The 26,548-nt window shown below is 42.2% G+C and overlaps 1 protein-coding gene across 1 annotated transcript in view; it reads left to right on the top strand.

Annotated features, from left to right (window-relative positions):
• Positions 1 to 26,548, top strand: part of ATP10B (ATPase phospholipid transporting 10B (putative)) — a 201,978-nt gene that overhangs the window by 135,092 nt on the left and 40,338 nt on the right. Inside the window, 8 exon segments of the mRNA XM_077780727.1 lie at positions 958 to 1,085; positions 2,934 to 3,186; positions 4,289 to 4,527; positions 15,761 to 15,952; positions 17,431 to 18,031; positions 20,472 to 20,581; positions 22,255 to 22,381; positions 25,265 to 25,449. Coding sequence (XP_077636853.1) covers positions 958 to 1,085; positions 2,934 to 3,186; positions 4,289 to 4,527; positions 15,761 to 15,952; positions 17,431 to 18,031; positions 20,472 to 20,581; positions 22,255 to 22,381; positions 25,265 to 25,449 — 1,835 coding nt within the window.

The following is a 26,548-nucleotide window of genomic DNA, read 5'->3' as shown; positions in this document are numbered from 1 at the left end:
GAACAGAGGTCCTTTCTCTGAGCCATGTATTTGCCCTTGATCATTTGCTCTATAAAATTACCTTCAAATAACCTCATGTCTGTCACACTCCTTTCTTCTGCCATTTATAATGACATTGGGCCCAGCCTCCAACCTCTAGGGCAAAGAAACATCTTGGGGGCAGGGTAGCATTCCCTATATCTTTAATCTCCTGAGTTCCTACCTTGGGGCTGAGAGCATTACACATTCAGTTAGTCTATTTTCATAATAACTCTACAGAGGAGGTATTATTACTAAAGTGCAGATGAGAACACTAAGACTCAGAGAGCTCTGAAGCACTTCCTCACATGATAGATGTTGTTATCCCTGTCTGCAGGCAAGGAAACAGGGCTCACTGTGCATTTGGAGATGTTACTATGAGTTAGTTCTTAAAGCATTTTGTGCTCTGCGTAGTATCTCTCACACTCTGTGGGATTTCTCCCTCCTCAAAGACCAGAGCTGAAATCAATTCCTTCCTGAATTAATAAATGGATAGGTGGGTGGGTGGATGGATGGATGGATTGTGAAAGGGTGGATATGTAGATGGATGGATGGGCATGTGCATGGGGTAAGGAGAGGGGCCAACGTACAGGTCTGTTAAGATTCCCAACCATGCACTTTTCCACACAACTAAAAAAAACTGTGTCCCCTTTTCTCTTTCCAATCCCTGTATAACAGGACTTTATCAAAATATAGGTAATCTCCATGCTAGTCTTCTCCAGGTAAGACAGACTTCAATGTCTATCAAGAGATTGAGTGTAGGTTATGTGAAGGACCATTTTAGATGAATACTCACACACTAAGACTAGGTTGTAAAGAATAAGGATGGGCTCCTCCAAAGCACACTCATTTCCAGGAATAAATTAAGGGCTGATATTAATAGACCAGTTTAGAATTAAGTAAGGATTCTGTTTCATCTCTAATTTTGCCTTCTCTCAGGTCACAGCCTCTGGAATGGGACCTTTGAAGAACACCCTCCCTTTGATGTTCCAGATGCCAAGGGCAACTTCCTTCCCCTTGCCCTTGGGGGCTTTTACATGTTCCTTACAATGATCATCTTGCTCCAGGTAAGAAGCCCTTCTAAACCAGGGATTCAAGAAGACCTGTGGCCAATGCTCACACAATTTTGTGAAATAAAGAAAAATCAGGGGGCTCCTGGGTGGCCCAAGTTAGTTAAGCATCCAACTTTGGCTCAGGTTATGATCTCATGGCTCATGAATTCTAGCCCCGCCTCAGGCTCTGTGCTGACAGCTCAGAGACTGGAGCCTGCGTCAAATTCTGTGTCTCCTTCTCTCTCTGCTCTCCCTCTCTCTCTGCTTTCCCCTGTTCATGTGCTCACTTGCGCTCTCTCTCTCTCGCTCGCTCGCTCGCTCGCTCTCAAATATAAATAAACATTTAAAAAATTTAAAAAAGAAAGAAAAATAGTGCTAGACCCAGGAAAGAGCTAACTGAACTAAGATGAGAAAATGTTCATGGCTTTCTTGTGGGTCTTTGAAAGTACTCACATTTGGGGTAATGTCAGGGCCAGCCCTACCTTGTGGAAGGAACCTTGCTCCCAGATAATAGTGGACAAAATGTTCATCAGGCTTTTCTGTTTAAGAGTAAGATTACAGTAGTGATCCAAGTGTACCTGGATCGGGTAAAACCCTAATGACCTGGGAACAGAAGATAAAATTGCTCAGAGAACTACAGAGAACTGTCAAGCCCCAAGCACTGGGAGAAAACCAGGTTAGTGTTTTAACATCAAATAGATTGAGAGGGAAGAAACAGAACTGGTCCTCTAATGAAGAAAATGCAAAAATATAGAGCCAACTACAAGAAAGAGGTAGTAAGAAATAAAAAGATGAATAAATTCTTCAGACTCTATAAGAAATTACAATCAATGAAAAAATGAAGTTGCAGGTTTGTTTTGATGATGCTCCATTTACATTCAGTGTCTTGTAGTATTTGAGGGTGTTTTGTTGTCTTCTTAGAGGTGAACTTTTTTCAGTCATTAGTTCATTCATTCATTCATTCAGGAGAATAATCCTTTTTTAAATGTGAGTTGAATCATATCCATCCTCTGCACAAAACCCTACAACAGTTTCACAATCTGCTCAAGTCCACAGTCCTTATGGTAGCAAATGAGGCCCTATGTGATTTGGACCCTGACTCCCCAACTGGCCTCATCCCCCAGCCAACTCCAGCTCATTCATACCAGGACTACTTGCTCTTAACCCTCAAATACCCAGCTCACTCCCACTGCCCAGCCACTGCCCAGAATGCTCCTCTTTCCACAGATAACTTTCTGATTCACATCCTCATTTCTTCAGTTTTCTGCTCAAAGGCCATTGTTTACAAAAGAGTCACTCCCAGCCACCACCTTATACCCTTTTGATTTTTCTTTTTCAATGCCTGATATATATTTCTTTGTTTACTGGAATGTGAGGTCTTCAAGGCTAGAGATTTTTTTTTTCTGTTAACTGCCATCTTCAGGACCTAGAACAGGATCTGACACATAGCAAGCACTTGGAAGGTATTAGGTATTGAATCATTGGACAGTATGCAACAGTGCGTCAGAAGACATGTAAAAGTGAGTGGCAGCCATTGGTGGCATAGAGATCTTAGGGGTGTCAAGAAACTCTGGACAGAGGCACTAGAGCTCCTTATCCTCTCATCACCCAGTCATTAAATAGCTAAATGGTGAGTGCCTATTCCAAACCGGATCTCACTGCCTGAAGAAGGCACATACTGTTCAGATGATCCTAAGAGTTCTTAGGGTGGAATGAAATCATTGACCTTTAGTTTTTCAGAGAAAGTCTGTCATGTAAGCTGACCACAAATTTCCATTAAATGCCTCCACTACCCACTGGTAGGAGTTCTAAGACTGGGAACAAGCCTGGTCTCTGACACAGTGGGAATCAATCTCCCCACAGGTGCTGATCCCAATCTCTCTGTATATATCCATTGAGCTGGTGAAGCTTGGGCAAGTGTTCTTCCTGCAAAATGACCTTGACCTGTATGATGAAGAAACCGATTCATCTATCCAGTGTCGAGCTCTCAACATCACTGAGGACTTGGGCCAGATCCAGTATGTCTTCTCTGACAAGACGGGGACACTGACTGAGAACAAGATGGTGTTCCGGCGTTGCACTATCATGGGCAGTGAATATTCTCACCAAGAAAATGGTACAAAGTTTCTCAGGGGCTTTCACCACTCTTTCTAAATGAATCCCTCTGCTCTCCTAAAGGAATGGTAATGAAATACATTTCCCTGGCTCCCCACAGTTTTTCCTGGCTCTGTGGCAGTTGTTTCTTATATCCCTGTGGGCTTCCTTGTCCTAGATCAGTGCTGTTTTTATCACCTGTAAATTTTCCTTTGTGCAGAGGCCATCAGTGATCTCCTGTGTGGTAGCCCTCCAGTCAGTCTCTGGTGCCATTTACACATAGGATTTCTATCTGTCAGAAATGGACTCGGGATATGTGCAAATTGTGTACCAGTTATACAGCCAAGTTTTAAGAATTTGGGGGGTTACTTTACCTGACATATCAAGACAGGCCTCAGTGTAGGTGCATGATCAGATTCAATACATCTAGAAAAAGCCTTCCATGTTAACTGATCTCTCAGATATTTACTGAGGAAGAGCTTCAGCTTAGGAGTTATGGATGAACAATGCCTAAACTGTCAATCATGCATGAACTAAAGGTGGCCTATAAAGCTGAACTTATTTCCTCAGCAACCTTCCACCGTCACTGCCACAAACACACTGCCCACATTTTCTAAAAGGAAATTTCTCTTGAGAAAGAGAGCATCATTCATTCCTTTGAGTGAGAGAAACAGAGAAGAAGAATGCAGGAGATATTATGGGTAGCCCAATCATCCTTGCCATGATGGTAACCATTTACATGGGATCCTCTGATCTCTTTTTAATAATAATAACAACTACCATTACCAGTACTTAGAGTATGCTGATCACTTTGACACATTATCTCATTAAGTCTTCAAAATAAACCTATGAGTTAGGTATTTTTTAAACCCCTAATTGAGGAAATAGAGGGACAGGTTTAGTCAAAGCTCAGTCACCTAGCTAGGAAGTAGTAGAGTTAGATTTGAATCTGTGCAATTTAGTTGCACCCCTCCCTCTCCAGTCAGGGTAGCCCAGCTGCCCATGCTCCAGGGCAGCAGAGTATTCTTCTCCTGTACCTTTACTCCACCCCCAATGTCTAGGATTCCCCCACCCATGACTTGGCCAAGGTGGACTGCTGCAATAACAAGACTCCTTTCTTGTAGCCAAGCGACTGGAGACCCCAAAGGAGTTGGACTCAGATGGTGAAGAGTGGACCCAATACAAGTGCCTATCCTTCCCAGCCCGATGGTCTAAGGGCCCAGCAACAGTGGGAAGCCAAGGACGGGCCCAGCCTCTGAGGAGGTACCACAGTGCCCGGGTACCTATCCAGGGCCATTCCCGGCAAAGGTCTGTGGGGCGCCATGAAAACTCAGTGTCTCCTGTGGCCTTCAGCAGCTCTCTAGTAAGTCCCTGTCTTTTTCTCTTTGAGTTGCAGTGGACTCTGTTGCAGATAGGTGGGAGAGGGCTCTGGGGTGTGAAAGAGAAAAGACTGTATAAGCCCTAAATACCTCTTAAAATGGCAGCCCTTTAAGTCTTATATACAATCCACAAATGCATTTTGTTGGGCAAATACAACTCTTATTCATTTTAAATGTTTAGTGTTTAGAAATTGGGAGATGTCACATAAACATAAATTTCTGGCTTCTCTTTTACTTTTTAAAAGAATTTAATGTTTATTATTCTGAGAGAGAGACAGAGTGCGAGTGGAGGAGGGCCAGAGAAAGAGGGAGACACAAAATTCAAAACAGGCTCCAGTCTCTGAACTCTGAGCTGTCAGCACAGAGCCTGAACCCACCAACTGTGAGATCATGACCTAAGCCAAAGCAAACGTTTAACTGACTGAGCCACCTAGGTGCCCCGCCGGCTTCTCTTAAAATAAGAATTGGAAAATTTCTCCATACTAAGCCAGTATTTCCTTGTGGCAATAATTGGCTTGAATGACAAAGTTGATGCTCTTTAAACCTGCTCCTTAGAAGCAGATGGGCTTCTGTTCAACACAGAATATCTCCTTTCTCTGTTTACCCCATCAGTAAACTGAAGGCCAGCAGTATGTCCATGATACATGTGTTTCCAAAATACAGTTAAAGAAGAAATAGTTGTCATGCTCATGTTTCTATAAAGTGGAGAAACAAAAGATGGGCCTTAAGGCTTGCAGGTTTCAAAAATAAAGAAAGAATATACTTTTCTTTGTGATAATCAAAAAGAGTCTTTTTTTTAAATGTTTTTTATTTATTTCTGAGAGAGAGCAGGGGAGGATCAGAGAGAGAGGGAGACACAGAATCTGAAGCAGGCTCCAGGCTCTGAGCTGTCATCACAGAGCCCAATGCGGGGACTCCAACCCACGAACCATGAGATCATGACCTGAGCTGAAATTGGACGCTTTACTGACTGAGCCACCGAGGTGCCCCTCGAAAAGAGTCTTAAAACAAAGAACATCTACATCAAAATCAGCCAGCACATTTCAATCCCTTAAATTAATTGCCTGGCCGCCATGGGGATTTGACTTTGCAACTCTGGTCTGGAGCTTTTTGTATATGGTTCTTTCAAATGTTATCCAATGGTACAGCTATCAGTAAATGTCCAGGCAGCATGTAAAGAAATTGAGTTTCTTTCCCAAGATTACACAACATTCCCTAGAAGGCAAGGCCAGAACTGGAGCTTTCTGACTCCTGCCCCATTCTATTTTCCTCTATAGCATATTCTTTTTCTAGGAAACACACCATCTAGAATCTTCTGCACTTACAGAAAAGGCCACAGGGAGCCCCAGTTATCTTGAACAAGACATACATATTACAAGAGGGACTGAGGTGCTATTATCTCATTATTAGAAAATTAGATTTTAAAAATTATTTTCATAATGAATTTCCTTCCAGTTTTTATTTTCTCCATTAATACACACATAACTACAAATATTTAACATTTCTGCAGTCATCGTACCTATGAATTAAAGGTTCTAGGGTTTTTAAAAAATCTGATATGATATCAAAATCATCTTCCATATTGCTACCTGGTTTTCATAATCCAGGACTGTGTTTTCTGATCATGACAAAAAAAGTAATGCTGTGAATCTTTGTGTTCTGGGTTATAACTTATCTAACTTCAGGCAAGTACAGTTGAGTTAACTCTCTTGTTACTATCATGCCGAGAAATGCAACATTAGCAAGGATAAAACATGAGCCATGTATTAAGATCTATGATGCTCATAAACATACAAGACAAATGATCCATGGATGCCTTTGGGAAGATTTTTTCATTTTTATTTTCTCAGGTGAGATAATAGGACATGCATATTGTTGCATCTTTCCCTTCTTCGATTTAATTCTGTCCCCTCTGAATGAAATGCCTTTCCCCAGCTCATTACCTAAATATCTGAACAGTGAATTTAGTGAATTCTCATCAGGCACATGTTCTAAGTCTTGCACTACTTGTGTCTTTTGGCACCTTCCAGTTCTACGCCTCATGGGCATCCCATGTGCCTGAGGATGTCTCCCCCAGGACACGTAGGCAGAAGTGGGAAGCTTTCCTTTGTGGATCTCAGTGGGACACACAGATTCACTGCTCCTTGTTCAGCCTGACAAATCTTAGTCACCCAGAAAAAGTATAGCCCTTAGCCAGCCAGTGTGACTTTTATTCAGGGCCTATCACTAGGGCCTACAACCGACACTGGCTGTCCTAAAGGTTAAATCACATTATTATGATGACCTGCAAGGTTCCTTCCAGCTATAAATTAGGCACATTTGGGGTCAAATGTCCCAGGTTTTCATCTCAGCTCCATCATCTATTCTGTGACTTTGGTCAACTTACTGAGCTAGAACCTCAATGTCCCCATTATTAAAAAGAATTATTGTTCTGTTTCATGACTTTATTTTGAGGACATAACTCTTAAAATCATAGGTTCTAGATAGATAATAGAAGTCTTAAGCTTCTAAATATTTCTCAGGGAAAGCTGTCTTCCTTGCACAAATGTTTGTATGTGATGACATGGAGTGGGAGACGGGAGCTTTCATAAAATGCAATGTCAAGCCCTGTCCCCTGAGATTCTGGTATATTTGGTCTTGAATAGGACCTGAACATTTATCTTTTTTATTTATAATGATTCTAGTGAGCAATCAAGGTTGAGAACCTCTCTAAGCACAGCATTGCCTCACTAGGAAATGATCTTCATTTGGCTCAAATGGGTATGTTCTACAGCTTGGGAGGGATCAGCTGAAAGGGGTGATTCTAGCTGCCTTAAGGAGCTCTGACGCTAATACATAAAATATCTGTGGCTGGAGTGGCAGATCCTTGAATTAGTCTATAGAGGATATCTGTGGCAGTCCCAAGGTGGACTTCCTGGCTCCTGCCTCCGCCCACTCTTGGCAGGCTCTCTGAGCTTGTCTTCTCTTCCACCTGCCCATCTGGCATCCGGTCTGGTAGGTCAATACTCTCTTGGCACCACCAGTTCTTTATCTTCCCTTTATAAATCAGTCAGAACTTGCTCTGAAACCTCCATGATGCCAAATCCTGGCAGAGCAAGCATGCTACCACATTCTAAAGAAGCCAGTTGTTGGTTTCCTTGGAACTTTGCTCTAAACTCCGAATAAAATGAGCATCAAGGAGAACAGCAACAAAAGATGGATTTTTTTCTTTTACTACAAAGAACAAGGAAGCATCAGTTATTGCTGCCTAATTGGTTGCTATAAAATCTGTGGCTTTAGGGTGGGGATAATATACTTAGGAAAGCTCTGAGCCAATGTTTAAGAGTACTGGCAGATGGAAAATGAAATGCCTTCTTTTCCCCTGGTGTGTAAGAAGCCAAGATTTGAGCAGAGAGTCTTTGTTTAGAAGCGCCACTTGCAAAAGGTTTTCCAGAACCATCAGACCAAAGAATATTTTCCTAATGATAAATCTTGCACTGTGGCCTCTAAGGCTCCTCCAGATGGCACCACAACTTCCTTCTGTGGGCCTGACCTCTCCTGTCAGAAAGAATGCGATAGAGAAAGGTAAAGGAGTCTTTGGCCCTCTGCCTCCTTTCTTTTATCTTGGTCTTCCTTCCTTTCTTTGAAGGAAATGTGTGCAGCATTTCCAGTCTGCTCCAGGCTGGCAGGGGCATCCCACAGATACACACTCCCACTTGAAAGTTAGGTAAGAGTCTGATTTAATTACCCAATCACACAAAATCTTTTTGGAAGTAATATGACCACACAGGGCAGGAACAGATGAAGCCTATCTCAGCTGGGCCTACCTTAACTTTCAGTGTCCCAAAGGGTGGCACACAGTTGCAGTGAAGGGTGGGGTTTTGCAAGATCTAGGAAACTCCTTTCTTGCTTGCCTATTTAGTTTATTTCCTTGGGGTTATGTCCCTTTTAGGCAAAGCTTACCTTAACAATACACATGCTTCTATTTAAGCAAATATTTGTTAACATTGGGTCCTCTCAGTTCTTGAACAAAAGGCAAGTAAAAGATGAACGTAAATCTCCCTTCTCTGTTCCCCACAACCCCAGCAACAACCATTATTTGCAGTTTCTCATGTATGACCTAGAGGTGTTTCACCTATGTAGAAGCATGTAAGTGTGGTGTACACATGAGCACATCCTTTACTGCACATAGGAGCATCCCCTACACATTGATTTGGACTTTGTCTTTTTACTTAGTGAACTGAGGGAATATTTCATATCTGTAGACAGACATTCAATGGAGATCTGCCTCATATTTTTATTAATGGCTATTAGAATTTCTTGGATGGGTGAGCCATTGTCTGTTTATACGTGTATATTTTTCTATAGTATTCATTCTTCTAGCATAATTGCCAAACTGTGTATACCTTTTTTATTTTGATTGATACTTCCAAAGAAGTTGTACCAGTTTAGACACTCACCAAAAATAAATAGAAGGGTCTGCTTCTGTCCAATTCTTCCAGTATCTATTCAGTATCTACATTTCTTTAGAATAGCCTCTCGGTTATTGTCACACATTGAGTAGGCATCCAAAATATGGCATATATTGTTCTAAACATTGTGATGTAAGGTTTAAAGGCTATTGTCCCTGATTTCAGGATTTACAGCCCATTGGGGAGGTGAGAAGAACAACAGGGCCTATAGAACTCTGCTCTTGATGCTGGATGTATGGGTACAGAGGTGCTATAGGTACCCAATGAGTGATAGTCATCAATGTGAATTTGAGTAAGTTATCATTAAAACTGAGAAGAGACCTGAAATTATTATTACACTATATGGTAACTAACTCGTGTTTAAATAAAATTTAAAAATTTTTAAATAAAATAAATAAAAAATAAAACTGAGAGAGAGTAGCAGATTAGAGGTTGGCCTCCTTTCCCCAGCCTTCAATGTGGAACATAACCCAAGCATGTAGCACACAATGTCCATATAAATCCTCATTACTAAAACTGTGGTCCTCAGACCAGCAGCATGAGAATATTTGGGATGCTTAAGACCCACACCTGACCCAATGAACCAATATCTGAGTTTAAGCATCTGAGTATAAATAAGATGGCCAGTTCATTTGTGTGCATGTTAAAGATTGGAAAGTGCTGACATCATGTTTAAGGGCTCAGGTTTTGGCATCAGGATGCAGAGCTGGATTCAAGACCCAGACTTTTTCTTGATTTTGTGACCTTAGACAGGTTACTTAAATTCAATGAGCCTCATTTACCTCATAATTAAAGTGGGAGAATAATAGTAGCTATTTCAATGCTGTCATGATGAGTAAATGATGTAGATGAACACCAGTAAGCAAAGCACCTGATTTTGTTGTAAATTGTCAATAAATGTAATCTAATGATTAATAGTAGGATCCTTGAGGCTTTAGTGTGAGGCCTGAGATTACCTTCATCAAAGGTTTCTATGAGCTTTAGGTGTTCTGCAATAGAAAGAAATCTAACCAGTTGGGTACCTGGCTGCCACAAAGCTCTAATCTAAACTGGAACCCACAGTTTTGTATTTCTTTTCCTTCAGAAAAATAGACTAGCCAAAGGGCCTAGAGGTGGGCGGGGGCACTGCTTTCTCTAAGTGCCAAGTTCCTAAATGTTAATGGGCCAGACAGGAAACCAATGGGCTGTGGGCAGAAGGAACCATGAAGAACCTTGCCCCATGGAAACAGTCTGTGGTGACTGGATAAAGCTTAACTGACATCTGTGGCTGACACCTGCAGGCTGGGCTTGCTGCCAGTGCCATTGAGAAGTAGGCACTTTGGAGAGGTTGTTTTTTTTTTTAATGCATTGCTGTATGATTGGGAGGAAATATACTAAAGAAGCATTTTAACAGAGACCCCATGAGTTAATCAGTGGTGGGGTAGTATGATGTCCTAGATAGGAGCCTGTCAACAGAAGTTTGAACACCTGCAGTTTGCTAGGCACTGGGGACATATCACTGATTGTCTCTGCCCTCATAGCACTCATGTACTAAAGGGTAAATAGGCATGCAATGAATAACCACTAAATCATTTAACTGTGTCACCACTTGAAAAGACATGATGCATAGCTTGGAGCAAAGCAGTGTGTTGTCAGAGGCTGGGAGTCAGATGGTAAGAAAGCTGCCCTAGTTCTGACCCTAATTCATTGCGAAGTCTTGAGCAGCTCACCTCCCTCCTCTCTGCCATTCAATTTTGTCATCAGGAAAATGAAAGATTTTGATTTTGATGACATCCAAGCTTGTTTGTAACTCTAGGCATCTGTGGTAAGGGTTAAAAGCGTCCCCTTCATGGGGCACCTGTGTGGCTCAGTTGGTTGAGCGCCAACTCGTGTCATGATCTCATGGTTCATAGGATGGAGCCCCATGTGCATCTAATTGCTAATTGCACAGAGCCTGCTCAGGAGTCTCTCTCCCTCTCCTGCTCAGCCCCTCTATGGGGCCCTGCCCACCCTTTCTCTCAAAATAAACAGTTTTTTTATGCCAATCCAATCTGGGCACCAGGGTGACTCAGCCAGTTAAGTGTCTGATTTCAGCTCAGGTAATAATCTCACCATTCCTGGGTTTAAGCCCCATGGTAGGCTCTGTGCTGACAGCTCAGAGCTTGGAGCCTGCTTCAGATTCTGTGCCTCTCTCTCTCTCTCTGCCCCTCCCATGCTCATGCTCTGTCTGTCTCTTTCTTTCTCTCTCTAAAAAATAAACATTAAATTGTTGTCTGATTGCTGATGCTAGGAATTCCAGCACTATGCTAAACAACAGTGGTGAGAGTAGACATCCTTGTCATGTTCCTGATTTCAGGGGGGGAAAGTTCACAGTTTTTCCCCGTTGAGGATGATGTTAGCTGAGGGCTTCTCATAGATGGCTTTTATGATGTTTAAGTAAGTTCCTTCTATCCTGACTTTCTCGAGGGTCTTTATTAAGAAGGAATGCTCTATTTTGTCAAATGCTTTTTCTGCATCTATCGACAGGATTGTATGGTTTTTATCTTTTCTTTTGTTAATGTGATGTACCACATTGATTGATTTGTGAATAGTGAACCAGCCCTCTAACCCAGGAATGAATCCCACTTGATCATGGTGGATCATTCTTTTTATGTGCTGTTGCATTAGATTTGCAAGTATCTTGTTGAGGATTTTTGCATCTGTATTCATCAAGGATATTGGCCTGTAGTTCTCTTTTTTTTTGCTGGATCTCTGTCTGGCTTGTGAATCAAAGTGATGCTGGCTTCGTAAAATGAGTCTGGAAGTTTTCCTTCGATTGCTATTTTTTGGAATAGCTTGAGAAGAATGGGTATTAATTCTGTTTTAAATATCTGGTAGAATTCCCCAGGGAAGCCATGTGGCCCAGGGCTCTTATCTGTTGGGATATTTTGATAACTGATTAAATTTCTTCACTAGTAATAGATCTGTTCAGATATGAACAGACACTTCTCCAAAGAGGACATCCAGATGGCCAACAGACACATGAAACGATGCTCAGCATCCCTCATCATCAGGGAAATACAAATCAAAACTACACTGAGATAACACCTCACGCTGGTCAGAGTGGCTAAAATGAACAAATCAGGAGACTATAGATGCTGGCGACAATGTGGATATGCGGGCACCCTCCTACACANGGGAAGGGGAGTGATGGGCATAGAGGAGGGCACTTGTGGGGATGAGCACTGGGTGTTATTGGAAACCCACTTGACAATAAACTTTTTAAAAAACATTAAAAATTTTTTAATAAAAAATAAAAAGGCATCCCATGATATATACCCCCACCCCCAAATGGAGTCTATTTTCTAAAAAAAAAAGAAGATTTCCACAATCTTTTACAATCTCACATACTATTTGCTGAGCCCTAAGGATTGGATATATAAACCTTTTAGTTGTACGTGGGATACCAAACACTAAAGATGCTGGCTGTCAGCAAGTATCAAAGGCTAATTCCTTCTTGTGGGGGACCTTGCCTGACACAAAGGTTAAGAGCATGAATTCTAGTTGGACTATCTCAAACCAAGTGAAAGTAAATCTCTCATTTACTTTGTGACTATGGGAAAAACACTTAATCTCCCTGGACAGCAGTTTCAGCATCTGATACACAGATAACTGGAGGATAATAGTACTCAACAGATAATGTTGCTGTGGAGATGCAATGAAGTAATGGACACACACAGAATGTAAGAAGTGCTATATGAATAGGAACTATCATTACTACTTTGAGAAATGAGCTCAGAGCTCCTTGAGTGATGATGGTACACTGATGACAGGCAGTAGATGGAGCCTGGAATCTGGTTAGAGGAGTCTGCCAAGAAGCATTAAGAGCATTAATAAGGGAACACATCTACTTTACCATGACCATGGAAAGGACTCAGTCAAAGGGGCTCACATCTAATTCTGGCTTTCTACTGACTCACTGAGTGACTTGGTCATGTCAGCCATCTTTCTGGGTTTCATTTAAGTTGAGACTCATTTTGCCTCAACCTGGGACTGTGAGAAGCCAGTGAGCTTACATAAATGACCTTGCTTGTAAAAGTAGGAAGAGCTTGATCAATGTGAACCATTGCTAGGAAGATGTCATTCAAAGGCAAAGAGGTTGAATGATACAAGCTCCCTTCTTAGGCTTTCTGAAAACAGTGACGCCATATGGTGTGGATCATTCACCATTGCTTCTCATAAGACAATGAGAAGAAATGGAGATCTGATGCAGTCTTACTACCACTCTTCCTTTTTTTAAAATTTTTTTTATTTTTTTTCTTTGTAGAGATTTTATTATTATTTTTTTTTTACAAATAGTTTATTGTCAAGTTGGTTTCCATATAACACCCAGTGCTCAGGCCCAGAAGTGCCTTCCTCCATGCCCATCTCCTCCCTCCCCCCCCCCACATCCATCAGTCCGCAGTTTGTTTCTCAGTATTCAAGAGTCTCTCATGGTTTGCCTCTCTCCCTTTCCCCCACCATTTCCCCCCTTCTTCTCCCCCATGGTCCTCAGTTAAGTTCCTCCTAATCCTCCTATACGTGCAAACATATGATATTTGTCCTTCTCTGCCTGACTTATTTCGCTCAGCATAACACCCTCAAGGTCCATCCATGTTGCTACACATGGCCAGATTTCATTGTGTCTGATTGCCATGTAGTATTCCCATGGTATAGATAAACCAGATCTTCTTGATCCATTTGTCCGTTGATGGACACTTAGGCTCTTTCCATGTTGTAGCTATTGTTGAGAGCTAGCACTCTTCCTTTTAATAAGAAGCACTTTTTTTCTGGATGTTGTCTTCTTAGGATGGAATGAACAAGAGGAGGTACAGTATTGACTTTTGGATAGCACTCCCAATGAAAGCTGGAACTCTCTGCTCCAGTCCATTCCTCTTCACCTTCCTGTGCTATTGGAAAGCCCAACTGTCATCTCTGCAGGCATCAAGTATCTCCCTGTTTGTCTCGGTTTCCTCTCCTGTAGCTCACCTGTGCCAGCAGCCCCAGGGAGGATAGAGTCTGACTTTTGAAATCATTGCTTTTGGTAATCAGAGAAGACACAGTCTGAGGACTCTTTCTCTACAGGATTTTGTTTCAATTTTTTTTTTAATCTCAACTTGGGTTCTTATATGTAAAAACCTGCTAGCTCATTGGCACCCAGTCTTACCCTGAAAAAAATTAATCAAGATTTCTTCAGTCCACCATTTTCAACCATTAACTGTCTTTCTTCTAAACTTTAATTAACCTGTGAACTATGAACACTGATATAAATGGTTTTGTGTGGCAATTTATTTGCATAGTGGCTTTTGTCATATCTGTTAAGAGCTAGTGTTTGTTGAACTTCTGCTCCAAGCTTTCTTTGAAATAGAATGTACAACTTTGTGGAAAATGCAGTCTCAATCTCTGAAGCTCTTATCTCTAGAGAGATTCGATATGGATACAAGAAAATTGAATTTAAAGAATTTATTTTTTTAAATTTATTTCTGAGAGAGAGAGAAAGAGAGACAGTGTGAGCAGGGGAGGGTCAGAGAGAGAGGGAGACACAGAATCTGAAACGGGCTCCAGGCTCTGAGCTGTCAGCACAGAGCCCGACGTGGGGCTCGAACCCACGAACCGTGAGATCATGACCTGAGCCGAAGTCGGACACTTAATCGACTGAGCCACCCAGGTGACCCAAGAAAATTGAATTTAAAATACAGTTCAATATGTGGTGAATTCCAAAGGGATGGTATAAGTGGCAACTTCTATAAGCATGTGAAAAATTGGAAACCCATGAGTCAGATCCTGCCCACAGACTTTTCTTTTTAAAAAACAAGAGTTCTCACATCATCTCTCTTTATCCTGAAAAATCAATAGATTTGGCAAACTGGACCAGCATCAGAGCATTTCACTAGCAGAATAGTTGCCACCTTTCAGGCAGGGTAGGACTTGCCAGGTCTCACAGCCCCCGCCATCCCACAGTGTCCTCATCTGTACCTGGACAACTTCCCTCTTTTACCTTACCTGCTTGACTCCTATGGAGATTCTGAGTTCAAGAATATAATATCATGGCCCAGAAGACTGAGAACTCCTTATGGGCTGGATAAGATCTCATGAACATGTTTCTCATGGATACTGAAGTCTAGGTATGATTTTGGTAGGGAGGAGAGGCTTTTTCAAGCAAGGTATGATCAGATGCATAAAAGGGTAGTATATACATCTAGGAGACAGCAACAAACGACCAGGCTGAGCTGAGGGTCCTGCACTGAGAAGTGGTGGAGGTAAAGAGTAGAAATGCAGACTGTGAAAAGAATTTAGATATCAGACTGAATTGATTGTGCTAACAACAAAGATCTCCTAAAGGTTTTCAAGCTCAAGAATACCTTAAGAGAAATGCTGTTTTAGGAAGATGCATGGATAACACATATGAAGAATTAGAAAGAAAAGAGGTGAGAGGTAGATATCACTTCAGAGGTTGATACAGGAATCCAGATTTGAGAGCTAGAGGTCTGAGTCTAGCTGAAAGCATCACCAATGAAGGTGGGGAGCCACTGTGAGGGAAGGACTGCCAGAGTCTATAACCGATGAACATGTGACATGTCAATTGAGGGAAAGGGAAAATTCACATTAGAATGCATTGACCAGGCCTGTGGGAGGAAGAGATGTGCTAGAGGCAGGACTTTCAGGAAGACTATATCATCCTTTCCCCAGGAGTGCAAAGAATCTGCTGGAGGGGGCTTCCTCCCCAGTCCCTTCAAGAAAGATTCTCATCCAGGCCTTTCTCTCTCAGGAAAAAGACGTGACTCCAGACAAAAATCTACTGGCCAAAGTGCAAGATGCTTCCCTGTGGCTGGAGACCTTGTCAAACACCAAACCAGCCAAGCCTTCCTTCTCCACCACCTCCTCCATTGCTGACTTCTTCCTCGCCCTAACTATCTGCAACTCTGTCATGGTCTCCACAACCACTGAGCCCAGGCAGAGGGTAAGGACCATCAATAGTGGGTGGTGGGGTGGATAGGAGGTGGGACAAGGGGTGAAGAAGCTCTGAACAGGGAGACAGGACACTTGGGCCCGAGTCACAGCATCACCAATTTCACTACTGTGGGATTTTGAACAGATTTTTATTTTTCTGGGCCTCAGTTTCTTCATTTTTTAAAAAGAAATGGAAGAAGTTATAGATAAGCTTTCTATGTAGCTTTTAAGCTATATGTATCTATCTGTCTGTAGGGTAGATATTAAGAGTTAATATTTGCTGAGCACTTGCTATGTGCCAGGCTCCATGCCAAACACATCACCTGCATTATCATTTAACCCTCACAACCCCAAAATGCTATGAGCTATGTCCTTGCATTTCACAAGTGAAGAAACAGTAGCTCCGAGAGCTTGGGCAACTTCACAAAGGATGTATGGTTAATACACAGCAGAACCCTCTGTACAGCTCCATAATAATACCACATTATACTGGTCTCTGCTTTTATGTGAGGGCAAAAAATAATAACAATTAACACCATGGGTGAAGTTCTGCCAATTTTGAGATAATGCAGCTGGATTGCCATTTATAGAAGTTTATACTCTGAATTGTTTTTCAGCACTAAAGATAGATTGATCTTCAATTATCTACAAACTCTCACCCAAGCTCCCTTATGAGTGACTGATAAGAATAATTGAGTGTTCTAACTTATGGCTCTGAAATCAAGAAAGAGAGGGTTAACCCAGGTACCAATCCAGAGCCTCCCAGATTACACCTAGATCCCACTCCAGCCACCCAAATGTCACCAAGTTATCAAAAGTTTTTAGGGAGATTTGGGATGCAGAAAATGTTTTCTGAAAAATTAACTCTGTTTTCAAGAAAGCAAGAAGTATGTATTGGGAAGGACAGCATCCACCTCCCAATTTTCAAGTTAATGAGGAGATGTTAGCTGGCAGGTAGCTCAGGAGTCCACATCTAGAGCCAGGAACACACAGATTTTAGTCCACCTCTACTACCTACACACTAGGTGGTCACGGCCATATTATTTAACCTCTCTGTGCCTCGGTTTCTTCATACAGAAGTTGGGATAATATGGCATCTGCTAGAATTGCTGGGGATAAGATGAGATAAGATGCTGCATGCAAGGATAAAGCCGATAAGGCCATGGGAAGGGCCCTGGGAATGTAGACTCTTACTATGGGTGTGGCTTTTGTCTCCTTTTCTTTCCTTTGTCCATGACCAAAGCAGGATGGTAAAATTGAGCATTACCAATCCCTAGAATGTCAAGGCTGGAAAGAAATATCTGGCCTAATCTTCTCATGCTTTAGGTAGGTAAACTGAGGCTATCAGAGGAGAGACTTGTCCATAATCACTAAAGCCCCAAATAATCGATTTATTGAAAAATGACCTTCATATTCTGCCAAAGAACAGCTTGATATTTTTTTCCAACACTAAAAGTTAATGTTCCACTTCCCTCCTTTGACCACAAGGTCACCATGCCAACCCCCACCAAGGCTCTGGGGACATCCCTGGAGAAGATTCAGCAGCTGTTCCACAGATTGAAGCTTTCGAACTTGAGCCAGTCATTTTCACCCACTGCGCCCTCTGACACCAATCTGGTAGAGAATTTGGGGGCCAACATGCCTACTCCAGACTCAGAAGAGAGAAGTGATGCATCTGTGTGCAGTGGAGGCTACTCCACCGACGGTGACTATAGGAGCAGCACATGGGACCAGGATGACATCCAGGGGTCTGGGTTAGATGCTTCCTTGGAGGAGGTGCTGGAGGCCCCAGGTCTAGATCTGGCCAGCCCCGAGCTCTGTTATGAGGCTGAGAGCCCTGATGAGGCAGCCCTGGTACATGCCGCCCATGCCTACAGCTTCACTCTGGTGTCCAGGACACCCAAGCAGGTGACTGTGCGCTTGCCCCGGGGCACCTGCCTCACCTTCGACGTCCTCTGCACCCTGGGCTTTGACTCTGTCAGGAAGAGAATGTCTGTGGTTGTGAGGCACCCACTGACGGGCGAGATCATCATCTACACCAAAGGCGCAGATTCAGTTATCATGGACCTGCTGGAAGACCCGGCCTGCGGTGAGTCCCACCTCACCAGGGCTCCAGGAAGAGGGCTCCTTGGTTTAAGCAGCAGCATAGAAAAGTAATGAGGAGCTGGAGTTACAGTGTCAGTTAGTCCAGCAAGTCCCAACTGAAACAGAGGCCACAAGATGCTTTCCTCAAAGCAATTCTCTTAAAGCGTGCTGCATTCTGCTTCTCCTCGCCCTGGATTATTACAGTGCTCATGAGCTTATTAAAGATTTGAGGCAGTCTTATACTGGAGAAACTTCTTTATTTATCCCAGTTTCTGGTTTTCCAAACTCATTTAAACATGATTATCCATACACAATTTTTTTTTTCTACCAGGACACTCATTAACATAACCTAGAACACACTGTGGTCCTCACTCTTAGTTTTGGAGAGAAGACAGCTGAACCCAGAGAAGGAAGTGACTTAATAGATGTGGCACAGCTAACCAGTGGTAAATCCTAGCCTAGGTATGTTGAATCCCAGCTCACAGTTCTTTCCATGCTGCCAGAATTCTGCGCCAGGCTCAGTTCACTCTGGGAAGCCTCAGGTGTCCCCCTTTACCATCCTTTTCCCCAGCCTCCCCCAAATGGATTTTCATAAACTTGCTCCAAGCCAGAAAAATGTTCCAAAGTCCCTACATATCAATGTCCAATTTTGGAGCAGCATGAATTAGTGTGCAGCCTCTTCCTGATTGCTAACAAGAAGAAGACAGTTATGGGTCTGTGATTCTCCCAGGATAGTAGATTCCAGCCAAGCTTTAGAATTGCCCAGGCAGCCCTGTGCCTCCTGCATTATCAGCTATGGATCAAAGCCAAGAGGTTCATGGGGATTGATGAGTGTTTAGAATGGGAAGGGAGTTAATTAGGTTTCTTCATCCCCAGACTCTGGCAGACAAGTGAATTCAGTGTTTCTGAATCAAGGGAACCACGGTCCTCTATCCCTGGGCAACAGCCATCCAAGCTGCCCTGGAGATGTTCTTTTTTTTTTTTTTAATTCTTCTTCTTCACCTGATTCAAAAATAGAGATGCTTCCAATAAAAGACACGTACACAATATTATTAAAACTAAGAATCAAAGCTTTGAAAAGCAGAGAAGAAAATAACCTGAGATGTAAAATATTTAGTGTTCGAAGATTCAATTTGACACTGAGGTTCCTAGTAGCCTGAGCAAAAAAGTGAACACTCCAGGGCACACAGGTAGAAGGCAAAAGGGTTTCATCTTGGGGAGCTAATGTCTCTGAAAATAAAATATTGTAAATAGTGCTCAATAAGACAGTAGTGCTAATAAGCACAAAGATTGTGCTTAAGGCCCTAGGGAAAAAGTAATACCTGAAAAATGAGAAGATAATCTTTAAAAGGCTTTTTATATTGCATAAAGCAGCCTTGGAATAATGCCATGGGAAAAATAAGAGATTTGTTGGGTTTCCTTATAATTATTTTACTGTAAAGAATTGTATGTTTACTTTTGCATTATTTGGAGGGAGTAGATGAGGTACATAAAATCTGCTTACTACCTTGGGCCTCTAAAGATTACAATCCAGCCCTGGTTTAAAAAAAAAAAGGTGGGGGGGATTCTGAAGCTTTCTCCCAGCTGAGTTTTACACAGCGTTGCACCTGATTAGTGATGTCTGTGACACCTTAGATAAAGGAGGTAGTGATGGCATCAATCCTGCCCCATACCCGCCAACCGAGGCTGAAAAATTATTTTTACCTGATAGATAAAAGTACTGTAATTTTAGGAGAAAAAGATAAATTTCTTCTGAAAGAAACAAGTAAGACTTCCTAAAGGAGACTTTGAGCAACACAATGAAATATTTTTATACTAGATTTATAGTAAATGCAAAAATTATTTTTTCTAAGGCCATTTCTTATTATAGAAAGAAAGCCTAAATCACTGTACCCCCCCCCCCACCATGTGGTGAAGAACATAGGGATGAGATTCAAATCTGTGGCTGTCTTGGGACCTAACCTGATATGAAGACAGAAATAGATGACAGACAGGATGATGGGTGGTATGTCTAAGACTTAGCAAACAGTTTATCTAGGGCTAAACTGGCTACCTGAAAAATACCTGAGGTAATAAAGATTCAGACTTCTGGTCCATCCCTGATTCAGAAGGACTTCCACTGGACCTGGGAATCTTTAATATTTGTTTAAGTTCCCAGGTGATTCTAATGCAAACAGGTGTTTGGGAACAAAATCTAACACAACCCACCTTCCCTAAATAGAATTTTTCTCAGCCAGGCTTTTTTGATGATCAGATACAGAAGGCAGAGAACTTAAGAACTCCTGGAGCCATCACCTTTTGGCACATCCTGACAGCCAAAAGAGATCTTCTATGTTTCTGGGGTGGGCTATAAGGGGATTCCTCCTCACTCTTCTAGAGTGTTAAGAACAAGGATCCCTAAGCATTTGTACATGACCTCATGGAGGACAATGACTATTTGACAGCAACTGATACTGATGTGGAAAAGAAGGTGAGGAAAATCCGAGCCAGGACCCAGAAGCATCTAGACTTGTATGCAAGAGATGGCCTTCGAACACTGTGCATCGCCAAAAAGGTAAAAATAAATTTCTCCTTTAGTAGCTATAAGGTCTCAACACTGAGTCTGTCATTTCTATTTCATTTTAGAAGACCCATGATAGTGGTTGTTTTAATATTTTCAAAATTAACCATTTCCAATATTTCAAAATTTTGACTCACCACAAAGACCAAGGATTTTGAGAATCTGATTAACTGGGTCTCCGTTCTTGAATTGCAGCTAATAGCTAGAACAAAGTAGTAGCTGATCCCTTTGATGAGGGATATATTTTCCTGTGTTCTGAAATTAGTCACAGCCCCTACCTTCCCTGTTGCATTGCCCTTGTCCCAGCTATAGTCATGTAATTACCCACCTCTTACCCTGCAGGCCTTTGACTTTGCAGCTTCTGCAAGGGAGGCAGGCAAAGAGATATAAATACCAGATTAGAGGCATCTAATGAGACACCTAAAGTCAGATAGGGGAGCTATGATGATATCCATGTCTAGATAGCTAAAACTAGTTTCTTCTCTGCAAATCCCCAGAGCTCTTTATCTCTTTTACGGTGCTTAATGCAGCAGAGTTTAAGAGTACCCACTCTAAAGTCAGACCTACCTGGGTACAAGTTCCAATCTTACCACTTACCTGGTGTGTGACCTTGGGAAAGTTTCTTCACCTCTCTGAGTTTGGGGTTTTCTTATGTGCAAGATGGTACTAATGCCCCCTACCTCATACAGTTGTCATGGAGATTACTCAAATAACACAGGTGCAGTGCCTGAGACAGTGACCAGTGCTTACTCCTCCACAAATTGTAACTATACCCTTAACACCTTCTATTTTCCACTGAAATTATTTTGCCTGCTTTGCCTCCTCTAATAAGACTGTGAATTCCTCAAGAGCAAAGGCCTACTTGTGTCCCCTTGGTTTTCCTTATAATTCCATGTTGGACAAAAGAATAATTTATTGCTATAAGAGACAATATGCATGTAATGCTAACAGAGGGATATAAATGTGCTGTGGACTCCAAAGGAGGAAGATATGCCCTCTAGTTTGGTTCTTCCAGCTGTTGGGAACCTCCACTTGCTGCCACCTCTCTACCTGTCTCTCTAACCTTCAGGCAACCGATGTCTTCAAGGGACAGAAAGAAAGCCAAGTCCATTGATGTTTCATGGTCTTTGCATTTGCCCTCCCTGTAACTGACCCCTTCAGTGGTTATATTTGTGGATCTCAACTTGGATTTCACTTTGTCTAAGAGAACCTAAAATCCAAATGATATAATTCCTTTCCCCACAGCTACTCCCCTATTCAGTCACATTCTATCATGTCACTCTATTTTCTGTAAAGAACCCCTTAAAATTATCTGTTCTTTTAAATAACTTACATGAATTAATGTCTCTCACCCTCCACTAGTCCATAAGCCCAGGCATGCAAGAATCTTGTCTGAGTTGATTGTCATGAGGCTATACCTTCATAGCCTCCTGCTGTGCTCTGAGGCTCAATGGATATTTGGTGATAATGGAACAAGAGAATCAATCCTTCATTGATTCATGCATTCAAAACAAATAAACAGAAAACATTGAAGAGAAATAATTTTGTAGAGAATTGTAATTCCTACGTCTAAAGGTGTAGGGAAGCACAGCCGGGTGTAGGCCCGGCACATCAGAATCTGGCGAGATTCACCCAACATTGTGAAAGAGACTCTTCCTGTTCCGTAGGTCATAAGTGAAGATGACTTCCAACGATGGGCCAGTTTCCGACGTGAGGCAGAGTCATCCCTCGAAAACCGAGATGAGCTTCTGATGGAGGCAGCACAGTATCTGGAGAATCAACTCACCTTACTTGGTAGCTAAAATTAAGTCATCATTAAATTTAAAAGAAAAAAAAATGAATGCTGCAAGCTTTAAAGAGAGTTCTTGGTCCTGACTCTGACACTGCTACAGATGTGTCTCAGGAGCCTTCCCTGGAGTGCCCTTCCAGGTATTTGACACAAATAGTGCTGATATCCAACCCAGACTCCACACACCACTTCCTGAGGATGCCCAGGAGCATTCCCACACTTCCTGTTGGATGAAACCCAGGAGCTTGGTTGTTTCTCCATTTTTTTCAAATGCTTGTTGAGCATCTACTATGTGCCAAGTTGCATGCTAACCATTGGGACTAGGGAACAGGAGCCACAGGCCCTGTCCTCTCAGAGCTCAATCTAGCAAGGAAACTGGATGATTCAACAAGGAATGTCAAGTGAGTGTGATGAGGGCTGGGCTGGAAGATGTGCCTGGTTGTGTGGGGGCACAATCTAGACAGGGACCAAGGAGAGTGCAGGAAGACAAGAATCAAGCAGAGCAGTGGAGCTGGTCAGGCAAACGGGAAGAGTTTTCAGTCAGAGGGAGGGGACGGAATGAAGAGCTAGAGATGAGACAGCGCCAATAGGCTGGAAACTCCAAGGTCTGCTGTGACTGGACCACAGAATTGGGGGAAGAAATGATGTGAGATGGGCAAGGTCAGCATGACCCAGGTTATGAAGAACACTTAAATCATATGCTAATGGTTAAGAAAGAAGGGAGTAAAAACAGGGACAGATTCATACTTTACAAAAATTACTCTGGCTACTGCTGTATGGAAGTTCGATTGATATGCTGAGGAAAGATGAGAAGCAGGGAGACCAGCTAAGACGAAGTATTGTGTTTCTGTGGAAGGAAGAGCATTACCCAGGTATAAGGAGGAAGCTTTATTTATCAGGGTTAATCACCTCACAGCTCAGGAGCAAGATCTGAAAAAGCTAACGCCTGACAGCATGCACCCACTGGCCATGTGGCTAAAGCCTTCTTTCGTCTTGGGAGGCAATGGTGAACTGGAGATGAGGGCCAAATCTTGGCCGTGTGCTATATGCCCAGTCCCAATCCTCCTAAGCCCTAGTTTCTCTTCTATATAAACCACACTGCTCCAAGCTCTCAGCCAGGCAAGGGTGCAAGGCGAAAGACCCAGGGTTGCTGAAAAAAGATGGTAATGCCTTTACTTATGAAAGGTAGCAACAAGATTTGGCAGGAAGAGTGGCAAGCAGGAGGAGACAGTTTGTTCCCCACCTCCTCCTACCTTCTTTTTGTTTCTGTGTTTTGATTCGAGGGCCTTTCCCTATTGCCTTTCAAAGCCCCTCTGAAAGCTGGTCATGAAAACTTAGTTTAACAGAGACCAGAAGGTAGCCAGTCCAGACAGCTCTATCCACCACACAAGGCCAAGAATGTCATCCCATTAGGGCATGTGACTCCCTCCTCACCCTCCTGAGGCTGCTTTTGCTTTGGGGTAGCATTCTAGTCTCAGTCAGTGAGAGGTACTCCTCAGCTGGTTTGGCATGAAAGAGAATGTGCTTGTCAAGATCTGTTGGCTTCTCTTGCTGGGAAAGACTTTCACCACCTCTGTTTCATTTTTTCTTTCACACAAATGCATTTTTCCTCTTTCCTCCTTCACTTTGCCTCCCTATAGTATAAATCAGTTTCAGAATCTCACCTTCCAGGCTACCCCTTGGAGAGAAAGACAAGGATTAAAGCATCACTTTTCATGGGGTTGTTTACCTGTGCATCTGGGCCTGCAATACAAAAGAGGCACTTATGAGAATAGAGTCATCATTTTTGTTCCCTCCAGGTGGCTTGGGAAGGAGACGACTGGTACTGAGAAGAGATTTCATCTTACCACCAAGAATCTGCTCTGCCACTAATGCTGCATTGCATTTACACTGAGTCCCACACTATAAAATGGTCTTTTCAATATCCATCCAGTGTAACTGCTTTGCCAACCTATTGTCACTAGGGATTATTAAAAGAAATGAAATGCCTTGCTCCTGCCCAGAGTGAAATGAGTAGCCATTAGTCTGTGGCCTAAAATGAATCTCAATTTATATGCAGATTTATTTTTGCTTAATTGCTTCACAACTATTTGATACTTGGGTATATATTCACCAGGGATTGGTGCAAAGCTTGAGATTATTCAGAAATTATGGAGTCTGCATGTTTAATTCCAAGATTATTATCAAAATTCTGAGTCCCTATTCTTCTGTGAACTGTTAGAGAGCAAATGTCTCTACTTCTTTCCACTCCCATTGCTGCTAGGCCTGCAGAGGCTACTCCTCTAATCTCATCCTGCTTCTCAATCTCTTCCCTAGAACAATCTTAAAACTCAAAACGGATCCTGTCACTCTCCAACTTAACTCCCTTTAATAGCTTTCTTGTCTACCAAATAAATCTCAAATCCTTTAATGCTCTGACAAAGCCCTGCATGATCCAACAGCCTTCTCTCCCTTCCTAGCCCATCTCTCACCCCATTCTACTTCACTTCATCTACTCTGACCTCTGAGCCTTCATACATGCTTATCACTCTACCTGGAATTCTCCTCCTTTGCCACTTCTTGGCCTTATCTTCCAGGTCTGAGTTCAAATGGCACTTCCTAGAAAGGCCTTCCCTGGCTATCTAGATGAAGTTCAGGTATTCTAGTATATATTCACCTGGCATTCTGGGCTTTTCTCCTCATATATTTCAGTTATAAATTCTTTTTCAATAGGCTTTTGAGCTGCAAGAGAGACCAGCTCTGTTTCACTGCTTTATCCTGGGTGCTTAGCATAGACTATAACATTGGAGATATTTAATAATCATTGTCTGGCTTGATAGGGCTTTGGGGAAATTAAACAGCTACTTTTTCACTCTAAATGTAAGCTTTGGTGTCTTTGATCACTCCAGGAGCCACTGGGATCGAAGACCAGCTGCAAGAAGGAGTTCCAGACACAGTTGCTGCTCTGCAGGAAGCTGGAATCCAGCTCTGGGTCTTGACTGGAGATAAGCAGGAGACAGCAGTCAATATTGCCTATTCCTGTGGATTGTTAGATCAGACTGACACTGTTTACTCCATTAATACAGAAAATCAGGTGAGGCCAAAGTAGGGACCATATGTCCAAGTGCAGAACAGCCCCTAGACCAACAAGAGATAGGCTTACAAGTGGGATTTGGGTATATAGGAGAAGCACCCCTACCCCTAAAATATCACTGAACCTTGGAGCTCAGAGGTCCCCAGAAGTCATCTGCTTCATCTCTATGCATGACTGACCAGATTGATTATATTTCATCTAGTAGTACATGTTAGAAAGTTTTGATCTCCCAAATTCCACCTTGGCCCAATCTCCTCATTTTACAAATGAGGAAACTAAAGATCCTTGGGACTAAGTCACTTGCAGAAGGTCACCCTGGTAGTTTCTGATAGAAGTCTAGAACACTGTTCTCTGCCAGACCAGTGCTATCTGCATTATACCACATTGTTAGCTCACAGAACCCCAGTTGTTAGTTTCTTATACATTAATTGATTAATTCTTCCATTGATAAAGCCCCAATTAAATTGAAATGATTATGAGTTTAAACTTGTAGCTTCCAATTTGTATGTCAAATTGGTTTGCCACAAAATAAAACCTGAAGGAAATGATTCATGAGACCAGTATGTTTTGACAGGAGAGGAGAGAAAGAAGCAAAGTCCTAAAACTGCAGTTTTAACCCTAGTAGGTTGTGGGTGGCAGGGGTTGTGGTTTGGAGACAGGGCTGTTTGAAAATCTGAAGAAGAGTATTCAAAGTTATAATAAAATTTTATATTTAGGGAAAAAAGTCTATTTTCACAATGCAAACTACTGAAAGTGAACTTTTTGTTTTTTGTTTTTCTTAGTTTATTGTCAAGTTGATTTCCATATAACACCCAGTGCTCATCCCAACAAGTGCCCTCCTCCAGGAAGTGTTCTTTGAATGGTGTCTCTTGGTCTCTCTTGTCGAGACTTTGGTTATTTTATTTCCCTACTTGTAGTGATATTTGGGACTCTCCACTATGTGTACTTTGGCTTCTTTCTTGAGGTAGTACTGAAAAGGAAAACAGACAAACAAACAGGAAACAAAGGCATGCAAACGCAGAGACAAACCCAACAAACAAGCAAATGAAAGGGAAAAAGAAAAAAAAAAGGAAGAAAAAACAAAAAGCAAAAGACAGTC

Source organism: Crocuta crocuta, unplaced genomic scaffold (assembly GCF_008692635.1).
Source record: "Crocuta crocuta isolate KB4526 unplaced genomic scaffold, BGI_CrCroc_1.0 scaffold343, whole genome shotgun sequence".
Lineage (NCBI taxonomy): Eukaryota > Metazoa > Chordata > Mammalia > Carnivora > Hyaenidae > Crocuta > Crocuta crocuta.
This window is presented reverse-complemented; position numbering and strand designations above follow the sequence as displayed.